Consider the following 20,605-nt stretch of genomic DNA (forward strand, 5'->3'; position numbering starts at 1 on the left):
TTTTGCTTTTCTGTTTTTCAAGCAATTTTCTATAATTACTATTAATTAAACTTTATATAATACAGAAAAAATAAAATTGTTTTTCAACAGAAATAAGTAGACCATATAAGCTTATTGTTGCTTATAAAAATACCACTTCTGCAGATCCTTAACTAACTAGAACAGATAAGAGAAGTCTTCTAACAATACCTAGTCTAAACATGCAACGTATATGGATCTACCTTAGTCACAAGATATATTGATCCTTTCTTTTGTTTGAATCCTATACTAATAATTAATTATTATTTTTAAATTATAGAGCTGTTACTACTAAAAAGTTCAGCTTACTCATGCTAAAACTTTTTGTATTTCCTTAAAATATTCAATTATTTTCTCTATTGTTACCAGTGTTCCTAAGCTGGTACATCCAATCAAATAGAAAGCCTTACCTTATCTTTTAGGTACAATACTTTGGAGTAAGAAGATCATCTTGGCAGACAGTAAATGTAAAGAGCTTTAATTGAGGGCTTTCTATTACCTGTCAAGTGTTTTGATTAGTATCATTTACTTCTCAAAAATAACCTTATGACACAGAAATTATTCCCATTTTCAGAAGAATAAACAGAGATTTGGAAGAGTTAGGTGATTCCTAGCATCATACAGTTAGCCATAGGCAAAACCAAAACTTAGACTCAGGTCCGTTGATTTTAAATCCCATTTCCTTTATCTATATCATATTGCCTCAAGAAGAATAATAAAGAGCTAATTGTTTGGCAACTTACTATCAAGAAAATACATTTGACTGTCTTTGGAGATCATTCGTTCCCTGTGAGTTCTTGGTTGCAAACAATAGAGCATGCTTTTGAAGAATAATTACCAAATTACACTGTGGGACTACCTACAGGTGGGTTCTCACAATCATGACTCTGTGACTACAGTAATCAAGACAGTGTTGTATTGGCAGAAGAATAGACAATTTTATCAATGGAAGAAAAAAAGAGCCCAGAAAGAGATCTACACAAATATAGTCAACTCATCTTTGACAAAGAAGCAAAGGCAAATCGTTGGAGAAAGAATAATCTTTTCAACACATAGTTCTGGAACAACTGCGCATCCACACGCAAAAAAAAAAAAAAATAGACATAGACCTTATGCATTTCATGAGAAAAATAACTCAAAACATATCATAGGCCTAAATGTAAAATGGAAATTATTAAACACATAGAAGATGATATAGGAGAGAATCTAGATGACGGTGGGTTTGGAGATTTTTTTTTTTTATTTTGGGTATGACACCAACGTCATGCTCCTTAAAAGAAAAAATTAAGTTGGAGTTCATTAAAATGATAAACTTCTGTTCTGTGAATGACTGTCAAAAGAATGAGATGATAAGCCACAGTTTAGGAGAAAATATTTTCAAAAGACATATCTGATAAAGGACTGTTATCTAAAGCACACATAGAACTCTTAAAACTCAACACTAAGAAAAAACAACTTGACTAAGTAACCCAGGCAAAAGATCTTAACAAACACCTCACCAAAGGAGATATACAGATGGAAAATAAACAAAGGAAAAGATGCTCAATGTCATACCTCATCAGGAAATTGCAAATTAAAATAATAATAACACACCACTACACACCTATTAGAATGGCAAAAATTCAAAACACTAACAACACCAAATGAAGGCAAGGATTTGGAGCAACAGGAATTCTCATTCATTATTGGTGGGAATGAAAAGTGGTGCAGCCACATTTGAATAGTTTCGTAGTTCCTCACAAAGCTAAACATAGTTTTACCATATGATTCATCACTTGTGATCCTTGGAATGGACCCAAATGAGTTGAAAATGTGCTCACACACAACCTGCATATGGAGTTTTAATAGCTTTTTTCAAATTTGCCAAAACTTGGAAACAACCAAGATGTCCTTCAATAGGTGACTGGATAAATAAACTGTGCTACATCCATACAATAAAATATTATTCAGTAGTAAAGAGAAATGAGCGATCAAGTCACAAAAGACATGGAAGGAACTTAAAAATATACTATTAAGTGCAAGATGTCAAAGTGAAAAGACTACATAATATATGATTTTAATTATATGGCATTTTGGAAAAGGCAAACTATGGAGGCAGTAAAGAGTGGTGGTTTCCAGAAATTTAGCCTGAGGGAGGGATGAATAGGTGGAGCACAGGTGAGTTTTGGGGTGGTAAAACTATTCTGTATGAAGCTGTAAAGGGTGGGTACATTTGTCAAAGCCCATAGAACGTACAACACAGAGATTGTGTCCTAATGGGAAACTGTGGACTTTGGGTGACGATGTGTCAATGTATGTTCATCAGTGGAACAAATGGACCCCTCTCGTGTGGGATGATGATAGGGGGAGGCTATACATGGGTGTGGGGCAAGGGGATATATGGGGACTCTGTACTTTCTGCTTAATTTTGCTGTGAAACTAAAACTGCTCTTAAAGAGAAAGCCAATAAAAAAGTGTATATATTTGTATGTATAACTGATTCACTTTGCCGTACACCTGAAACTAACACAACATTGTAAATCAATAATATTCCAATAAAAAAGTTTTTAAACAGTCAGTTAGCTAAATACAAACTCCAAAGCTTTTGTTCACAATCATAAAACTCTTGCAAAATATGGATATGTGGAGCCTTCTATCTGCATAGTGAACTCTTCTAAATCCAAACTTGTAGTGGTAGTTTGATTGGCTCAGTCTAAGCCATATGACAATGACAGGTTGGAGATGGACTCAGGACTCTACGTTGAGGAAAAGCACTATTATAGGGGAATGTCCATAGAAATAGGAAGTCATATTGCCACCATTCTGGCAAATACCCACTACAGACACCAATGTGGAAAGGGAAAAAACCCACATTAGTATATTTCAATGAGTAACTCCATTATAGGCATAATACCTGAATAATTAATTCACTCTCTTCTCCCAACTGAATGGAAAAGAAAAGTCGTCTTCATTTTGATATTTTCTTCCTTGAATTTCCATACGTGCGCTTTTTTTTTGGTGGAAATACCAAAATACCTTCCAGAAATACGTAAAGCACACGTGTAACCTTTTCTAATTGCTTTCAATACATTCACTTCTAGGAACTGTTTACTAAACGGATTAGCATTTCCTCGCACTAATTTATTTATTTATTTATTTATTTATTTATTTATTTATTTATTTATTTTTGCGGTTCGCGGGCCTCTCACTGTTGTGGCCTCTCCGGTTGCGGAGCACAGGCTCCGGACGCACAGGCCCAGCGGCCATGGCTCACGGCACAGCTGCTCCGCGGCACGTGGGACCCTCCCGGACCGGGGCACGAACCCGCGTCCCCTGCATCGGCAGGCGGACTCTCAACCACTGCACCACCAGGGAAGGCCCTCACACTAACTTTTTAAGCACTAAATTAGCAAAGTTTACACATTTATTAAACTCCTTTCATGTCAGTTATGCAAATGTAAATACCCCTAACAAATTTATTTTGACTATGTAAGAAAAATCCAGATGCTGAATATCTAAAGACATGTTTTTTAAATGTTAGGGCTATCAACTGATTCTAACAGTGGGAGGATGATTCCATCTTTGGTTTGGATGGTAAACTCAATAATTAATGGACTTTGCTATTCCATAGGAGATAAAAATACAAGGATTAAGTAAATTCCTACAGCAGGGATAATATAAACGACATGAAGAAAGAAAGAAGAAACAAGAACTAAAAAAAGGGCAGGCTCTGGGAGTGTAGATGTTAGTGCAGGTGTGGTGACCCATTTTTGTAGACTATTGATTGTGACCCAAAGGAAAATAATCACGATCATAAAGAGAAGGAAAAGGTAAATAAACTCACCTGAGTAGCAAAGGGGAGTATAAAACTTTTATAAGTATTATAGGGAAATTTGCAGGAACAGCTTTACGGTTATGGCTTATTATGAAAGATATTAAAATACCATAAATAAGAAACTATATAATGCAATTACGTGTGTACAAAACACAACTTTTAAAAAGATGATGATCTACATTTTGAAAGTTTTAAGTTACTTGAGTAATGTCATTTACAGAAAGAAGGGAAGTAGATGGGTTAGAGTTGTGTGGATTTTCCAGGTCACAATGCAGTTCATACTTAATTTTACTTTAATGTCTTTCCTGGTTGGATGCAGTGAACTGTGAAGGGGATCAGCAGAAAAGGAGCCACTGCAGGTGATGGGGGGAAGACTAGCGTGCAAGCATGCATCCACCACATGAACCCATCACTGTGTACTTTTCCCACGGGGGCTCTGTCTTGTGTAGTTGGAAAAGCAAACAAAGAAATGCATTAATCATTCACCCCCATATAGATCACATTATTTTTTATTGGTAGTGGTCTTTCTTCTCGCTTCCACTGAGACCTACCAAGAGCTATGACAGAATAAGCATGTTTCCTGGGGTTGCCCATAACTGCAATTTGCTTTTTAAGAGTATTCACAGCAGTTTTATTAATAAAAGCCCACAACTAGAACCAACCCAAATGTCCATCAACAGGTGACTAGATAAACAAATTCTTCTAAATCCATGCCATGAAATAGTATTCAGCAATAAAATTAAACGAACTTCAGATGCATGGAACAATATAGATGGATCTTGAAAACACAATGCTGTGTAAAAGAAAGCAGACTCAAAAGATTACACACTGTATGCTTCCATTTATATAAAATTCTAGAACAGGAAAACTAATCTACAGTGACAGAAAGCAGATCAGTAGTTGCCTGGGCCCAGGGATGGAGAGGATTGGGTGGGAAAGGACACAAAGGGTAATGGAAATGTTCTATATCTTGTGGTACTAGTTACAGAGGTGCATTCATTTCTCAAAATGCATTGAACTGTGTGCATCCATAAGTGTAATTTGTTTTCCCATTCATAAAAGGATAGTGGATTGGCTAGATCATTTTAAGATCTGTTCTAGTCCCCGTAAACTTTAAGCTTTTCCCTCTCCATATGTTTCATGATACTAGGATAATATCAGCATATAGTGGTTTGCTCCGAGTTAAATTGAACAGGGCTTCTCTTTTTTGTTCTTAGAAGAAAATGACAAGAGAATCAGTTTCTATTCCTTTATTTAATCAATAAATGTTTATTGAATTCCTACATTATAGGCACTGAGAATTCAAGACTGAAACAGTCTCCGCTCTTAGGACATTAGATTCTAGTAGAGAGAGAACAATACACAGAATATACAAAGATGTGTCAAAGGTGATGATAAGAGCTATGAGTCCAAATAAAGCAGGTGACGAGAAATTTTAGGAGTGGGATGGTGGCTGCTCTTTTATATGAAATAACCAGGATAAACCTCTGATAAGACAACATTTGATCAGTTTGTTTTTACAATCAAACAAATTGAGGACCCACTCAGATTCAATCTAATATCATATGTTCTTTAAGTGAATGCATACATTGTCAGAATCCTTCTAGGTTCTGTATATCGGTTATTGGCCTGTGGCACTAATATTAAATGTGTTGACTGAGACTCTGACATTAAAGATTCAGTTTTTTTCCGCTGCTCTATCAGAAAAAATATTGGAAAAATTTTCAGTAAAGAATAAAGTTAAAAATTGTTTTGGTTAGTCAGAGAGTTAGGTAATCCATAACACTCACATACAAATATTTCCACAATAAAGAGGTCTTATTGTATTTGTGACTGATCCTTTCACTGGGAAGATGGAAATGTCTTCCTGCTTGAGGTTAAAGGTGTCTAGTGACATACATCTTCCTCCTGGTATTTCAAATATGGGGAGGAGATCAGGTAAGGGAAACAGAGGATCATAGGTTTGGCTGACTCCAAAAAATCAATCGTTAGTATTCATAAAAATAAAATCATAAACTCTGATAAAAAACACTTTCCGCTCTTTGTCACCAACTTCTCTGACAGACTTGGTTCTAGGGTCAGAGTCTTTGTGATGGTTTCAGTGTCTATCTTTTGATTGTAATCACTACCATTTATTGAGTTCCTCCTATGATCCAGACAAGTTATATGTTCCATTTCTAATTCTGATATCTGTGAGGTGGGGATGATCTTGATTCTTCTTCATGTAACACATCTTGTATCAACTGAACCAGGATCAGGATAAGATTGAATGATCTGCTTTTACAGGTCATGATTCCCATTGCAGTATGTGGCTTCTCAAGGAAAGGCTCCTTAGGATGGCTGCTGCCCATGGATGTCGGGCCTCAGGTATATTTCTTTCCAGGCAGATTGAGTCTACCTGACATCCAGTTTAGGAAATCCATAAATGTTTGAATTCTGCACCACAAAATGCCGACTTCTGGAAAAAAGGAAAACAAAACCAAAAATGACTCCCGTGCTTACTAATTTTAATTCCCGACAAAGTGATTGACTTGACATCATAGAGACTAAGCACACTTCTTCGTCCCAACCTAAGCTTCCCTGGAGAGTTGGTTACTTTGACTAGATTGCCTGTTCTGTCCAGCTTCCTCATTGATCTGTGAACAATGAACAATGTAAGCAACACTATGTTTAAGCAACTTCTGTACAGTGACCAACATGCAGTATTTCCTCTGTCACCTTGATCCTGCTTGATCCTGTGGATCCCTGGCCCTGAGTAACACATTCCCATATAGTGGAGAGCAGTAGTTTTTAACCTTTCGATAACCACAAACATTTTTAGAAATTTCTTTGAGTCCTTTTTGGTGACTGTACCTTTTATCAAGGAACAAAGGTGAATACAAACCTACCTAATGACGAAGTGCCTGCCTGCTAGTGGCATATACTTTTATTAATAAAGAATGAATAAATTAAATAGCTAATAAATGACCCAGGGAATTGAAATGTCAGAAGCTAGCTCTTACTGGATGTCTTCCTCACTCTGCCAGCCTGACCATGAACTTGATAACTTCCTAAGGGAATGCGCGGAAATGTTTTGGTTTACTTATTTAGTCTTTTTTTCTCTCTCTGCATGTTTTACCTCATTGATAGTATATTAAACATAGCTTGGTTTCAATAATACATACAAATCAGGGGGGGACCCAGGGGTCAGCAAACTCTATAACGGCAAATATTTTAACCTTTGAAGACCAACTCACCAACTCTGCTGTTGCAGTATGCAAGCATCCAGTAAAAATGTAAGCAAATGGGCATTGATGTGTTCTGATGAAAATTTATTTACAAAACATGAGGTGGGTGTATGTGCTATGCTACTAGTATAGACTTATTAACAGTATCTATCATTTAGAGATAATATCTGTGCGGCACAGCTCATTAGAATTCACTAATTTTAAAAAATCCAGTGACTCAGTTTAATAAATAAAATTTTACAGATTTGACTATAATTAATTACTCAAAGTTCATGCCAGTGAAATAAATAGATATTTTCTATATAATTCTTGTTTTCAGGAGAAAAAAATTAATTCTCTTTGCACAGTATCTCAACTTAAGTGTACAAAAAAAAAATCCTGTAAAAGTTAAGCACTCATTGTTAGCAGTTTCTGAAAGAAAAAACATCAGTTACTGTTTTAATTGGTTACTGATTAGGATCTAATATTTTTTCTAAGCTGTGAGAAAAACAAGATGTACAATTACACATTTTATTGGAAAGTAAGTAGAAACAGAGTAGTAATCATGGAGAAAACTGCCACAGAGTCAAGATTTCTCCCCTGGCTGGGTAATTCAACTGAAAAATGTATAATACAATTGGATTTCCAACTAGCATCAAGTTCTATACCTGTGTTGAATTCACCATCAAAATATTTCCAACCTCCCTTGCTCTAGGCCAGGCTCTAGTTTTGGACAGTGACTATTTTTAGCACCCACTCCTATCACACCCAAGTTTTATTATGACCCTCCTAAGTAGATACCAACACTCTGGATTAGTATCTCTAAAACACGTCTCCAGTTGGTTTAAGTCTTCTATGAAAAAGTGTTCTGTAAGTTAAAAATATTTAGGAAAATCTGGGTTAGCTGAATTTTACTGCAGTTCTTCTCAGAGCCCTTAATATGGTGATATACACTGTGATTTAATAAAACACAAAATTTCCCAAACTTACTGGAAATGGACCCCAGTCTTCCTTTTTCACAGAATAACTTTCAAAAGTAGTATTTGGTATCATCTCACACCAGTCAGACTGGCCATTATCAAAAAATCTACAAACAGGGCTTCCCTGGTGGCGCAGTGGTTGGGAGTCTGCCTGCTGATGCAGGGGACACGGGTTCATGACCCGGTCCGGGAGGATTCCCACATGCCGCGGAGTGGCTGGGCCCGTGAGCCATGGCCACTGAGCCTGCACGTCCGGAGCCTGTGCTCCGCAACGGGAGAGGCCACAGCAGTGAGAGGCCCGCGTACAGCAAAAAAAAAAAAAAAAAAAATCTACAAACAGTAAATGCAGGAGAGGGTGTGGAGAAAGAGGAACACTTTTGCACTGTTGCTGGGAATGTAAATTGATACAGCCACTATGGAGGATAGTATGGAGGTTCCTTAAAACACTGAAAAGAGAATTACCATATGACCCAGCAATCCCACTACTGGGTATATGCCCTGAGAAAACCATAATTCAAAAAAGGGTCATGTACCACAAAGTTCATTGCAGCTCTATTTACAATAGCCAGGACATGGAAGCAACCTAAGTGTCCATCGACAGATGAATGGATAAAGAAGATGTAGCACATATATACAATGGAATATTACTCAACCATAAAAAGAAATGAAACTGAGTTATCTGTAGTGAGGTGGATGGACCTAGACTCTGTCATACAGAGTGATGTAAGTCAGAAAGAGAAAAACAAATACTGTATGCTAACACATACACAGGAGTGTAAAAAAAAATAGTTATGAAGAACTTAGGGACAGGACAGGAATAAAGACACAGATGTGGAGAATGGACTTGAGGACATGGGAAGGGGGAGGGATAAGCTGGGATGAAGTGAGAGAGTTTTATTGTTTCATAAGGTCCCATTTGTTTATTTTTGTTTTTATTTCCATTTCTCTAGGAGGTGGGTCAAAAAGGATCTTGCTGTGATTTATGTCATAGAGTGTTCTGCCTATGCTTTCCTTTAAGAGTTTTATAGTGTCTGGCCTTACATTTAGGTCTTTAATCCATTCTGAGTTTATTTTTTTGTATGGTGTTAGGGAGTGTTTTAATTTCATTCTTTTACATGTTCTAATTTCATTCTTTTACATGTAGCTGTCCATTGTAGTGTAGTTTTCCCAGCACCACTTATTGAAGAGGCCGTCTTTTCTCCATTGTATATTCATGCCTCCTTTATCAAAGATAAGATGACCATATGTGCGGGGGTTTATCTCTGGGCTTTCTATCCTGTTCCCTTGATCTATATTTCTGTTTTTGTGCCAGTACCATACTGTCTTGATTACTGTAGCTTTGTAGTATAGTCTGAAGTCAGGGAGCCTGATTCCTCCAGCTCTGTTTTTCTTTCTCAAGATTGCTTTGGCTATTTGGGGTCTTTTGTGTTTTCATACAAATTGAGAAATTTTTTGTTCTAGTTCTGTGAAAAATGCTATTGGTAGTTTGATAGGGATAGCACTGAATCTGCAGATTGCTTTGGGTAGTAGAGTCATTTTCACAATGTTGATTCTTCCAGTCCAAGAACATGGTGTATCTCTCCATCTGTTTGTATCTTCTTTAATTTCTTTCATCTTATAGTTTTCTGCATACAGGTTTTTTGTCTCCTTAGGTAGGTTTATTCCTAGGTATTTTATTCTTTTTGTTGCAATGGTAAATGGGAGTGTTTCCTTAATTCCTCTTTCAAATTTTTCATCATTAGTGTATAGGAATGCAAGAGATTTCTGTGCATTAATTTTGTATCCTGCTACTTTACCAAATTCATTGATTAGCTCTAGTAGTTTTCTGGTAACATCTTTAGGATTCTCTATGTATAATATCATGCCATCTGCAAACGGTGACAGTTTTACTTCTTCTTTTTCAATTTGGATTCCTTTTATTTCTTTCTCGTCTCTGATTGCTGTGGCTAAAACTTCCAAAACTATGTTGAATAATAGTGGTGAGAGTGGGCAACCTTATCTTGTTCCTGATCTTAGTGGAAATGGTATCAGTTTTTCACCATTGAGAAGGAGAACATGGCTATCCTTGTTGCTGTGTGGTCTGGGGTTTAGAAAGGAAATAACCTAGAGACTATCAATAGGGAACTGTAAGTGCATTAGAGAATATCTGACAGCCTAGCACACTGTTTAAAAGCTTAGGCCTTGACATCTGGCAGATCTGAGTTTGAATCTTCACTCTGTTATCACTAAGCTTTGGGATTGTGAGTGGATTACTTAACTTCTCCTAGCCTCCATTTTCTCATCTATAAAGTATAGATAATAATTCTACTTAATTTGTAATATTGTTATTCATAAATGGTTAATGCCCTTGAGTCCTTAGCTACTTGTATGGCTGAGGCAGGGCATACTAGACCTTAACTGCTCTTCTTTCCAAACACAGATCTAGATCACATTTCCCAGATGCACCCTATTCTTCCCCTCTGTCCTTGCTTCTAGGATGGGACCAGATAACTGGTTCTTACAAGTGAAATGTGACCAAAGAAAAAAATTTCAGTTCCAGTTCAAAGTAATTAAGAGTAGGTGTGCTTTTTTGTGTTGTTTCATTTCCTTTCTGAAGCTGGAAGAAAAGGACTCCCAGGCTGTAAGGGTTAGTTTTGCTCAAAGGTACAAGCATACTAGATTCCTGAGTCACATTTTGGAGAAGAGCCCTTAAGAAAAACAATTTGCTAGGCACTTCTGCACTGACTTTTGTGTGAGTGAATGGTAAACTTTTTTTTTTCTGGTGTTATGGCAGTAAGAGTTTTGTTTGCTTGTTATAGCAGTTAGTCCAATTTGAGTTATGGAATTATAGGTTACCATCATTGGTCTACATATGACCTTCTTTTATACAATTAATTAAGTTGTGTAATGTTCCACTAGTAACCTACCTCCAACTTAACATTTCAGATAACTTGAGCATTTCAAATATCTCCTATCTATGTGTTCCTTCCTTTTGATATTCTCTAAGTATACATCTAGGAGTGGAATTCCTGGAGCTTCAGGATATGCAAATGTGTAGCTTTACACAATGATGCCAAACTGCTATTCAAAGTGTTGTACCAATTTCTAATGCCATGAGTAATTCATGTTGTTCCATATCCCTGCCATCACAGTAGTACTATTAGACTTAATTTGGCCATTTGAATGGGAATAAAGTGGGGTCACACGTGGTTTGATTTATATTTTCATGATCACCAGTGAGCTTAAGCCAAGACACTTCTGAAGAAAAAGATTAAGGAAAGGGGGTTTTCCCTACTAGAAATTAAGGTTAAATTATAAGCCTATAGTAATTAAATAGTAATAGAATGGTATGAGTCAAGGATAGACAGATTTACCAACGCAACAGAGAATTTGAAAGAGGTGCACATGTATGTGGAACTTTAATATGTGACAGGTAGCATGGGTAAAGGAAAAACTATTCAAAACCAGAGCTAGAAAATTCAGTTATCTAAAGAGGAAAAAAATGCATTTGGATCTCTATCTCACACTACAGACAGAAATAACCACTAGAAATGTTAAAAATTTAAGTGTCAAATACATGACTTTAAAACTTTCTGTGGAGTAAGTTTTGTTGACTTTGGGGAAGAAAATAATTTATTAAAGCACAAATGTACTAACCATAGAATAAAATATAGATAAATTTGATTACATTGGTATTAATATTTTTTTGCCCATCAGAGACATCATAAAGGAAGTGAAAAGATAAGCTACCAACTGAGAGAAAATATTTGCAACACGTATAAAAGACAAAGAATTAGTATGGAAATACATAAAGAAATCATACACATCAATAAGAAAATAACTTATCCAATAGAAAAATGGAATATTATGCAAACATTCATTCTACAGAAGAAGAAATTTTTATGTGAATTACATGTTACATATGATAAAATATGAATTAATTTTCTTTTCAGATGAATCAAAATATTCAGACCATACAGTAAAAAGAAAAGAGAAAATATATTGAATTTTCTTACTTTCACCCTTCATGCTTATACTTTCTTTCCCCCCAAGAATTTTTTCCTTCAAAAAAAATTCTACCATTCCACTCTGTGGTCACACATATATAAATGGTACTGATCTTCCAGAGTACTAGTCTTTGCAGGTACAAATATTTTATGTGATCATATGACTTCTCACACACTCATACACTTATGCATTCTTATATATTTACATTTAGAATGTATATATTAATTCAGCACCTTCTTTATGCCAGGCATTGTCCTAGACTCTGAGGAAATGAAAAAGGCAAACAACTCCAGGAAAAAGACGGATAATAAAAAAGTAAATTATTGTTATATTAGAAGGTGCTAGGTACTATGAATGAAAGTAGAGCAGCAAAGAGAAATCAAGTGATACCAGAATTGGTATGTGTGTGCACTTTTAAATTGCGTGGTCAGGAAAGCCACAATAAGAAAGCAGTATTTGAACAAAAACTTGAAGGTGGTAAGGGACTGAACCATGCTTATGTCTGAGGGAAGAAAATACCAGGCGAAGTAAACAGCAAGTGAAAAGACTTGAAGGCAGGAGCATGCTGACATGTCTGAGAAACACCAGGGAGGTCATTGGGACTGCAGTGGAGAAAGAAGTGGGGAAGAGTAGCAGGAGATGATGTCAGAGAGTAAATGGGAGATGAGAGCATAGGTCATGGAGGTACGTGTAAACCCTTGTTAAGACTGTATATATTTACAGTCTTTACATTCTAGACAAATAACATTCTTTGTCACGTTGTTATGGTTTTTGACCTAAGTCTACTTTGTCTAAATATAAGTATAGCTAGCCTTGCTCCCTTTTGGTTTCCATTTTCATGGGATATCTTCTTCCATCCCTTTACTCTGAGCTGTTTTTTGTCCTTAACAATGAATTGAGTCTCTGTAGGCAGTATGTACTTGGGTCTTTTTTAAAAACCCACTTAGTCACTTTAGGCCTTTTGATTGGAGAATTGAATCCATTTACATTTAAAGTAATTATTGATAATTAAGGACTTACTAATACCATGTCAGTTGTTTTCTAGTTATTTTGTAGTCCCCTTGTTTCTTTTTTCCTCTGTTGCTGAATTTATTTGTGAATTGATGATTTTCTATAGTAATATGCTTTGATCCCTGTCTCTTTTCTTCTGTGTATATACTGTTTTTGCTTTGTGGTTATCGTGAGGCTTACATAAACATCTGACAAATATAGCAGCCTACTATGACTACATAACGTTGTGTGCATGTAAAAACTCTATCCATTTTAATCCCCACTCCATTTTATGTTTTTGATGCCTTAATTTTCCTCTTTTTTATATTGTGTATCATTAACAAATTATGGTAGCTATATTAATTTTTAATACTTTTGCCCTTTAACCTTTACTCTAGGGTCAAGTGATTAACATAGAGCAAAGCACCTAAATATATTAAACAATACTTAGAAAAAAAAAAGAGGGGCTTCCCTGGTGGCGCAGTGGTTGAGAGTCCTCCTGCCGATGCAGGGGACACGGGTTCGTGCCCCGGTCCGGGAAGATCCCACATGCTGCGGAGCGGCTGGGCCCGTGAGCCATGGCCGCTGAGCCTGCGTGTCCGGAGCCTGTGCAAAAAAAAAAAAAAAAAAAAAAAGACTTTGTTGTTCACTCATGAAAATGTGCTCCATTGAAGGATTTTTGAGCAGAGAAGTAACATATTACTTACATTTTGAAATGATTACCTTTGTCAGGGTGGTAAATTGATCAAAAGCAAATAAGGGAGGAATTAGGAAAATCAGTTAGGAGGCTGTTGCATGAATCTGTTAATCCAGATGAGAAGTGAGGGTGGCTTGGAGTTGGGTCTCTTGGGGTGATGAGAATGGTTTAGATTGTATTTTGAGGACAGAGAGACAACAGTACTTTCTGACAGATTGGGTGTGGCATGTAAGAGAAAGAGAGGAGTCAAGGATGAGAAAAATTTGTTCTAATATCTTTCAACTGATTGTCAATCAACGTCCACATTAGCAGATTATGCCCATTTTGCAATAGGTTTCTACTTTTTTGTTGGTTACTTAGTTCTTCTCCATTAGAGACTGTAGTGCATGCTTTGAACAATTGAAATGAATAATTCATTCTTAGAGTGTAAGAAATTCCATTTCAATATGCTAAGTAAAAATTCAGCCATTGGTCAGTTTGTTTATTTGACTATAAACAGGAGAGGAAGACATAGGCACAGTCTTCAGGCTTTATGTTTTTAGATGTTCATCCTTTACTTAATGTACAATATTATAATGTTGGTCTTTTGAAAAATTCATTTATTCAAAAACCATTTGGTGAGCGTCCACTATATAGCAAACTTTCTGCTAGTGCCAGAGACCCAGACAGCACTGAGTCAAATACCTGCTCTCAAGCAGCCTGCCATCTAGTGGGAGATGCAGAAATGTAATTGAGTAGGAGAATAAAAATGAGATTAGTGGTAGAACAGTGGTGGCTAGAAAGTTCCAAGAGGTCATTGAAGATGGCACAACTTAATTGTATCTAGAGAATTCAGGAAAACTTGTAGAAAGAGAATGAGTTTACAAATAATTATGTAGGGAGCTAGATGGGCATTCCAGAAAACGGAGGCAATACATTGGGAGTAGAAGAGAGGATGGCCCATTTGGTTGACTGCACAGACATTTATTAAGGCTAGAGGTTTTGGACCATGTGCATGAGTGGTGGAAAATGAGTCTTAAAAGAAGCAGTGTTATATCTTGAACACCTTTATATATGACAACGAATGAATCCTGTAGGCAATGGGAATTAGCAAAGAGGTTCTCAGCAGGAAAACAATCTGATTAGATCAAGACTTTAGAATGATTACTCTGGCAATGCTGTGGAAAATAGATTGGAAACAGAGGAGACCCAAACCTGGGGAATCAGTTGGTATACTGCAGTAGTCCTAACAAGGAGTGATGGGGTCTTGCCTTGAGCATTGTGGAGAGAGAGGAGAAGACATACAGAAGAGCTACTTTGAAGGTATACTTAGTCCAGCTTGGTTGAGAACAACATATGGGTGGCTAGCAATGAGTCTAAGATGACCCAAGTAATCTGTATTTGGAAATTGAATAGTAGATAACACATTATTCGATGTCAAAGAGTAATAGGAGGAGAAGCATTTTGAGTAGAAAGATGTGTTCAAAGTTTAAGAACTGACAGTGTAGCCACGTGGAGATAACTAAAAAGCTATTTGAATTTCTGAGTAAAATCTGGGTGGAAAATTAAATGCCATTAATGAAAAGCATCTTAGAGGTTAACCTATAATTTCTATAGAAATATAGGAATTAGTTTTCATATCCTTAATAGCAATGGCAAAAACTTTTAGCTATACATATATTTAATCAGAATGTTATTTTCATATCCCTGAATGGTAATGACAAAACCTTTTAGCTACACACATAATTAATAAATGCATTTTATAGATACTTATGTTAAATAAAACAAGACAAAAACCAAGAACAGCAAATTGAGTGCCAGATAGGTTCTATTGTAGCCGATACACTGAAACCCTGCTGGAAGAATTGCAAATGGAAATTATATTTTGGGAAGTATATATGTCAATAAGTAGCAAGAGTTATAAAGATGATCATATGATTTTGCCTAGTAATCCTACGTCTGGTGATTAAAAGCAAAAGATTCAGTGTAATTAATCAAAATTTACCTTACAGATGTGGTTTATATAACAATAAGTTATAAGGGGCTGGTTTAAGTGCCTGTGCATGTGTTTATTTAGAGTAGAAGCATGAAGACTATGAAGAAACATGGCAGCATATATACACAGATGTAAAAATAGTCTTTATAATTGTCTCAACTCTGCAAACATATATATACCGATAGGTACTCATTGAAGAAAAATAAAAATGAAAACAGTCAGAATGGTAAGATTATAGATAATTTCCTTTTTCTTTTTTCCAAAATAAAGTTTTTCTGAGGACAACTTTTCAAAATCTTTTAAAAAGGTATGTATTAAGTTAAAATAAGGCAAACCTGTGCATATAGACAGGCTCCAATCATCATTATTGAAATGTTTCTTGGGTATGTGGGGAGGCTGGTGTAAAGAAAGGCGATCACTTGAATGAGGGCAGAGGAGAGAAATAAGAAGATTAAGGCAGAGGAGTGAGGAACTCAGGGAAGCAACAGCATCCCTTCACCTCCCTAAGGTATCACTGGGCTTAGGATCCACAGTGGTGGAAGCCTCACGTCACAGCTGACGTTACATGAGGCAGGTGGGGGAGATGGACCACAGGGACCACTCCACCTTGTTTCCTTTACACTGTCCCTGTGCTGGGCCATGACACTGGCATGTGTGCAGTGGAAGGTTTTAATTTAGACTGGTGGCAGGAGATGAGACCACTATGTTTCTTCTGTGCACGTATTTGGTTTCACGGACACATTAACCACAGGAGGAGGAGAAAAGGCCACAAGGTGTTGGGTTAGTATGAGTGGGGACAAAGGAACTTTTTTTTTCAACCAAAGAAAGCATCAGTATTGCAAAGACTTTCCGTGATTCCACACCCACCTCGAAAGCGCCCTCTCACCACAGGAAGTGCGCTGATCACTGGAGGAATAAAGGAGACTGAAAGGATCAGTTCCTCAGCCTCTCGCTGCACAGCTCATCAGGACCTCAGCCATGAGACTTCTCATCCTGGCCTTCCTCGGGATCTGCTGTCTCGCTGCATACACTGTGGAAGGTAAGTCAAAAGCTTATTTATGAGATAAGGAGCATCTATGTATGCAGGCAGTGGCCACACATTTTCGTTTTGACTCAAGCTTTGACTGCAGTAAACTTTCGCCCAGCTTAGCCTCAGACTTCCCTAGTGAAAATGGGAATAATTTGACTCTAGGAGACTCTGTAGATTTCGAAGATAGAACTTGGTCACAATCTGGTCTCCTATTTTTCACAATTGGGTGATTTGGGGTAAATTTCTTCGCCTGTCTGTGCCTATGCTTACTTATCTATAAGAAGAATGTTATAACCGATACCCTTACCAGGGATTAAAATGCAATAAATCTTATAATCACTTATCAGGTTTCCACACAAGTCCTAACTTCTTGATTAATGTTCGCTGTGGAATGGTGATGACGACTTTGAAGGTTTTGCCTATTTAGTATTGATCTTGAAAATTCTCCAGATTTTGACATTTCGTAATGCAGGAATGAGCTAGAGGGTGTATGTTCTGAAGGAAATCAATGTTTTCTATGAAAACAAAAATGACTGGTAGCTCATACCTTCATACCCAGGAAATCAATATTACATTTAAGTGTGTAGGAGAGTCTATTATTACTTCTATGAATGTTGTTCCCACTGATGATCAATTTCTTGAGTTTATAAGAGACCATAAGTGCTAACAAATATCAATGTCTTATATACAGTCAAATAAACCTACAAGACATACCCAGATGAGACTTAACTACACTGAGACTTACCTGAGCATTCTACACATATTTCTTAAAGGATCATTTTTTCCCAGCTGGTTGGAGTGTATTTCTCCTTGTGGCTCTGGCAACAAGAGAGAATATCCTTTGGGTATAATTAATGTTTCAGTTAACTGTCCTTTCAACCTCCTAATCCGTAGACTTATTACTTAGACTAGAATATCTGAACCTGATCGTGGATGCCAAGGGTGTCCGTAAATAGAGATGGCAATGTCTGGAACTCCCTGAAATTGTGCCCCAAATAAAAAAATATTGATGAAACAGAAAGTTTAGGCCAAATGTTGTCTTAACCATGGCTGGCTGGCATTTTTCTGAGACAATATTCTACCATTTGGTGGAAACCCATGTATGGGTAGGGGAAAGAAGACTAAGGAAGACTGTAGACACTTGGGTATTTCCCTCTTTCATTGGGTTCAGAGATAGTTCAGCATCAGAAATAAATTGGCAAAAAATAAAAAATAAGTAAATAAATAAATAGGCAAATGTAGAGGGTTAAGAATGTACAGGCTGGATATTGTGTGATGGAGAGAAGGAGAGATGAAGAGCAATATTAGTGAATACCTTCTGCTCAGTTTCATGTTTATAGAAAGACTTCTGATATCAGCAACACTGTAGCTCAAACTTTGTCATCATCAGCTATTATTTTAGATGCTTTTTTGCTGAATATTTCTCTAAGAAATAGTCTCTGAGAATATTTGCTTCCTTGAGAAGCAAATACCAGTCTCTTCAACTTAGGAGGAAATCAGCACTTAGAAACCCTTTTTAGATTTTAGAAAACCCTTATTATTATTCACTCTTCCAAGTAATTCTCCCTTCTCTAATGTAAGATGTTCCCTACACTTAAAAAGTTTAATCCCCTGGACCATTTCTATTGAGGAGGAGTACTTTATGAACTACTTCTTTCACATATTTTACATTTTACCATTTAAAATGAGAATGCCTTTATTTATTCAGTCAAAAGTGAGCTACCTCTCCCATATTTAGTGTTCCTTTCCCAAATTATTCTTTATCATGTCACTCTTTGTTGTTTTATTTATAGCATTCAAACATTTATAGTATTAGAAATTATATTTTATTTTTATTTACATGGTTTTCTTTCCTAGGTGTGGGGAGTGAAGTTCTAGAAAAGACCATCTGTGTGAGTCTGACTACCCAGCGACTGCCAATTAAAAACATCAAGACCTACACCATCAAGGAGGGCCCCATGAAAGCAGTGATGTGAGTTTCTCTCTCCCAAATATGAGCTTGATGGAACACAGTATATAGAAATGCTGCCCTCCTCAGGAAAAATGTCAACAAGGAGGAAAACCTCAACGTAGCCAATAGTCTTTCTGTTTTTCCATATGAACCATGCCTTTACGTAGCCCCAAACAATGTTTATGACAAAAAATTGGCAACCGAGTGAAGACTATCACCCTCCTTTCTGCTTTATCTTAGCAGAAGAATCTAACTGGGAACCAGATGAATAATATGTTCAGTCCCGAGGGTTAGGTTTAGAGCTGGCTGTTTCAGATCAGGATTTGACCATAGAGACACACTGGTGTGGGATGCCTTCCTTCCCATCCTTCCCCTTCCCTGCCTTTCTCTGCCCTTATGGTGGGCTGGAGTAGAGTGCCATATTTTATCAGTTGCCATATCTCGAGGAATAGTGTCAACAACTAGCCTTCATGGTACCGTTCTCTTTCTAGGATCTCATCTTCAGAACAGCAACCCTTCCCAACACACAATTGCAACTTTACCCCCAAAACTATGATAAAGAAATTACCTTTTGTCCAGAAAATAAGATGAGTGTGTTTTAATTTGGAAAAGAAGATGATATGTAATAATTGGACTAGATGACCTCAAATGTCCAGTTTAATTACATCACCTGGTAGCAATGATGAGAAAAGGAGCCTGCAAGTTATGCTGAACCAGGGATCTGGGTATTACCTGGAGCTATTTCTCAGTTATGGGAAAATAGATTGCAGAGGAAAGATTTTCATTTATGTTCTCCTGAATCTGAAAGACTGTTTTGTCCAGTCATTTCTGCACAAGATCTCTTATATATGATCTGATCTTAACTTCTGGTCCCAAGACTTTGAGGATGTGACTAACTTTGTCTATTTTTTCTTTGCATTGCAGATTTATTACCAGACGTGGCCTTAAAGTCTGTGCTGATCCACAAGTTGAATGGGTGAACAAAGCAGTCCGAACAATAAAGTCCACCAGGAGAAATGTGAGCCAGACCAAGCCTACAGGAGCCCAGCAATCCAGCAATACAGCTGTGACCCTGAGTGGGTAGTGACCCTCTGGCATCTTGTCCCCTCACTAGCCAGGCAGCTCATTTCCCTTTAAAGCTCATGGACTAATTACATTATATTCACCTTTTATAAAGTGCTGCTTGAGTCAAATTATTGTTTTTATATTTTTATGTCTTTCATATTCATTTAGATGCTCTAATTAATACATATTTGTTATTAAGAACAGTCCCAAAGTTTATTCATTACCTATTGGGAAAAGTAATTCATCATTTGTGTTCCATTTCTGTCTTAACTGTACCTCCTTTTGTTGATAGCCATGATGGGAGAGATTTTGGTCAGTGTTTATTAGAGATGAAAGCTATATTCATCATTTTTAGGTTCTAGTGCAAAATGGTTCTCTACACATGAGTTATAGGTGACAACTGTGACAATGACAATTTAAAATCTATTTCAACCTGTCTTCATAATGGAGTTCTATTTTTATGGAATAAAGGAGAAAATGATCCAACCACTATTGGGGGTCCCATTCTGAGGGTTCACTACTCAAAAAGTAGCTTCATTCAAGTTTGATCTGGAGCAAATTCTCATACCTCTGTGTCTCATTTGATCTCCTTAAAAGAAAGAAAAAAAAATACAACTTCCGAGTTCTTTCATTTGCCAAAGTAGCAAAGATTAGACTTTTGATGGAAAGATACTTTATTCAAACAAAAATCAATTCTCCTCAAATTGGGCAATGATCTCACTGCCTTTCTGTGATTTCCATAACTGTCACTACTCTAGTTATCATACAAGTCATGCTTTTTTGTTTTGCCAGTAAGATTTTAACATTCCAAACACTGTCACCTGGAACATTTTTTGAATGTGATCACAATTTGTAGTAACGTTTTAATTAACATTACTTCACCTGGTCACTT

The 20,605-nt window shown here is 36.7% G+C and overlaps 2 protein-coding genes across 3 annotated transcripts in view; both read left to right on the top strand.

Moving 5' to 3' along the window:
• LOC116744461 (lymphotactin-like) overlaps nt 1–19,914 on the top strand; it is a 36,399-nt gene extending 16,485 nt beyond the window's left edge. The window contains exons 1-4 of one of the 2 annotated variants that reach the window (XM_032614252.1): nt 15,938–15,974; nt 16,559–16,706; nt 18,555–18,669; nt 19,573–19,914. In XM_032614252.1, the coding sequence (XP_032470143.1) occupies nt 16,646–16,706; nt 18,555–18,669; nt 19,573–19,732 (336 nt within the window). In that variant the 5' untranslated portion in view covers nt 15,938–15,974; nt 16,559–16,645 and the 3' untranslated portion in view covers nt 19,733–19,914. Of the gene's footprint in view, nt 1–15,937; nt 15,975–16,558; nt 16,707–18,554; nt 18,670–19,572 lie in introns of those variants that run through there. The other variant, XM_032614262.1, reaches the window with a different exon arrangement.
• The window catches only part of LOC116744470 (lymphotactin-like), a 65,793-nt gene that overhangs the window by 16,491 nt on the left and 28,697 nt on the right, over nt 1–20,605 (top strand). The window lies entirely within an intron of this gene.

Source organism: Phocoena sinus, chromosome 1, assembly GCF_008692025.1.
Source record: "Phocoena sinus isolate mPhoSin1 chromosome 1, mPhoSin1.pri, whole genome shotgun sequence".
Classification (NCBI taxonomy): domain Eukaryota; kingdom Metazoa; phylum Chordata; class Mammalia; order Artiodactyla; family Phocoenidae; genus Phocoena; species Phocoena sinus.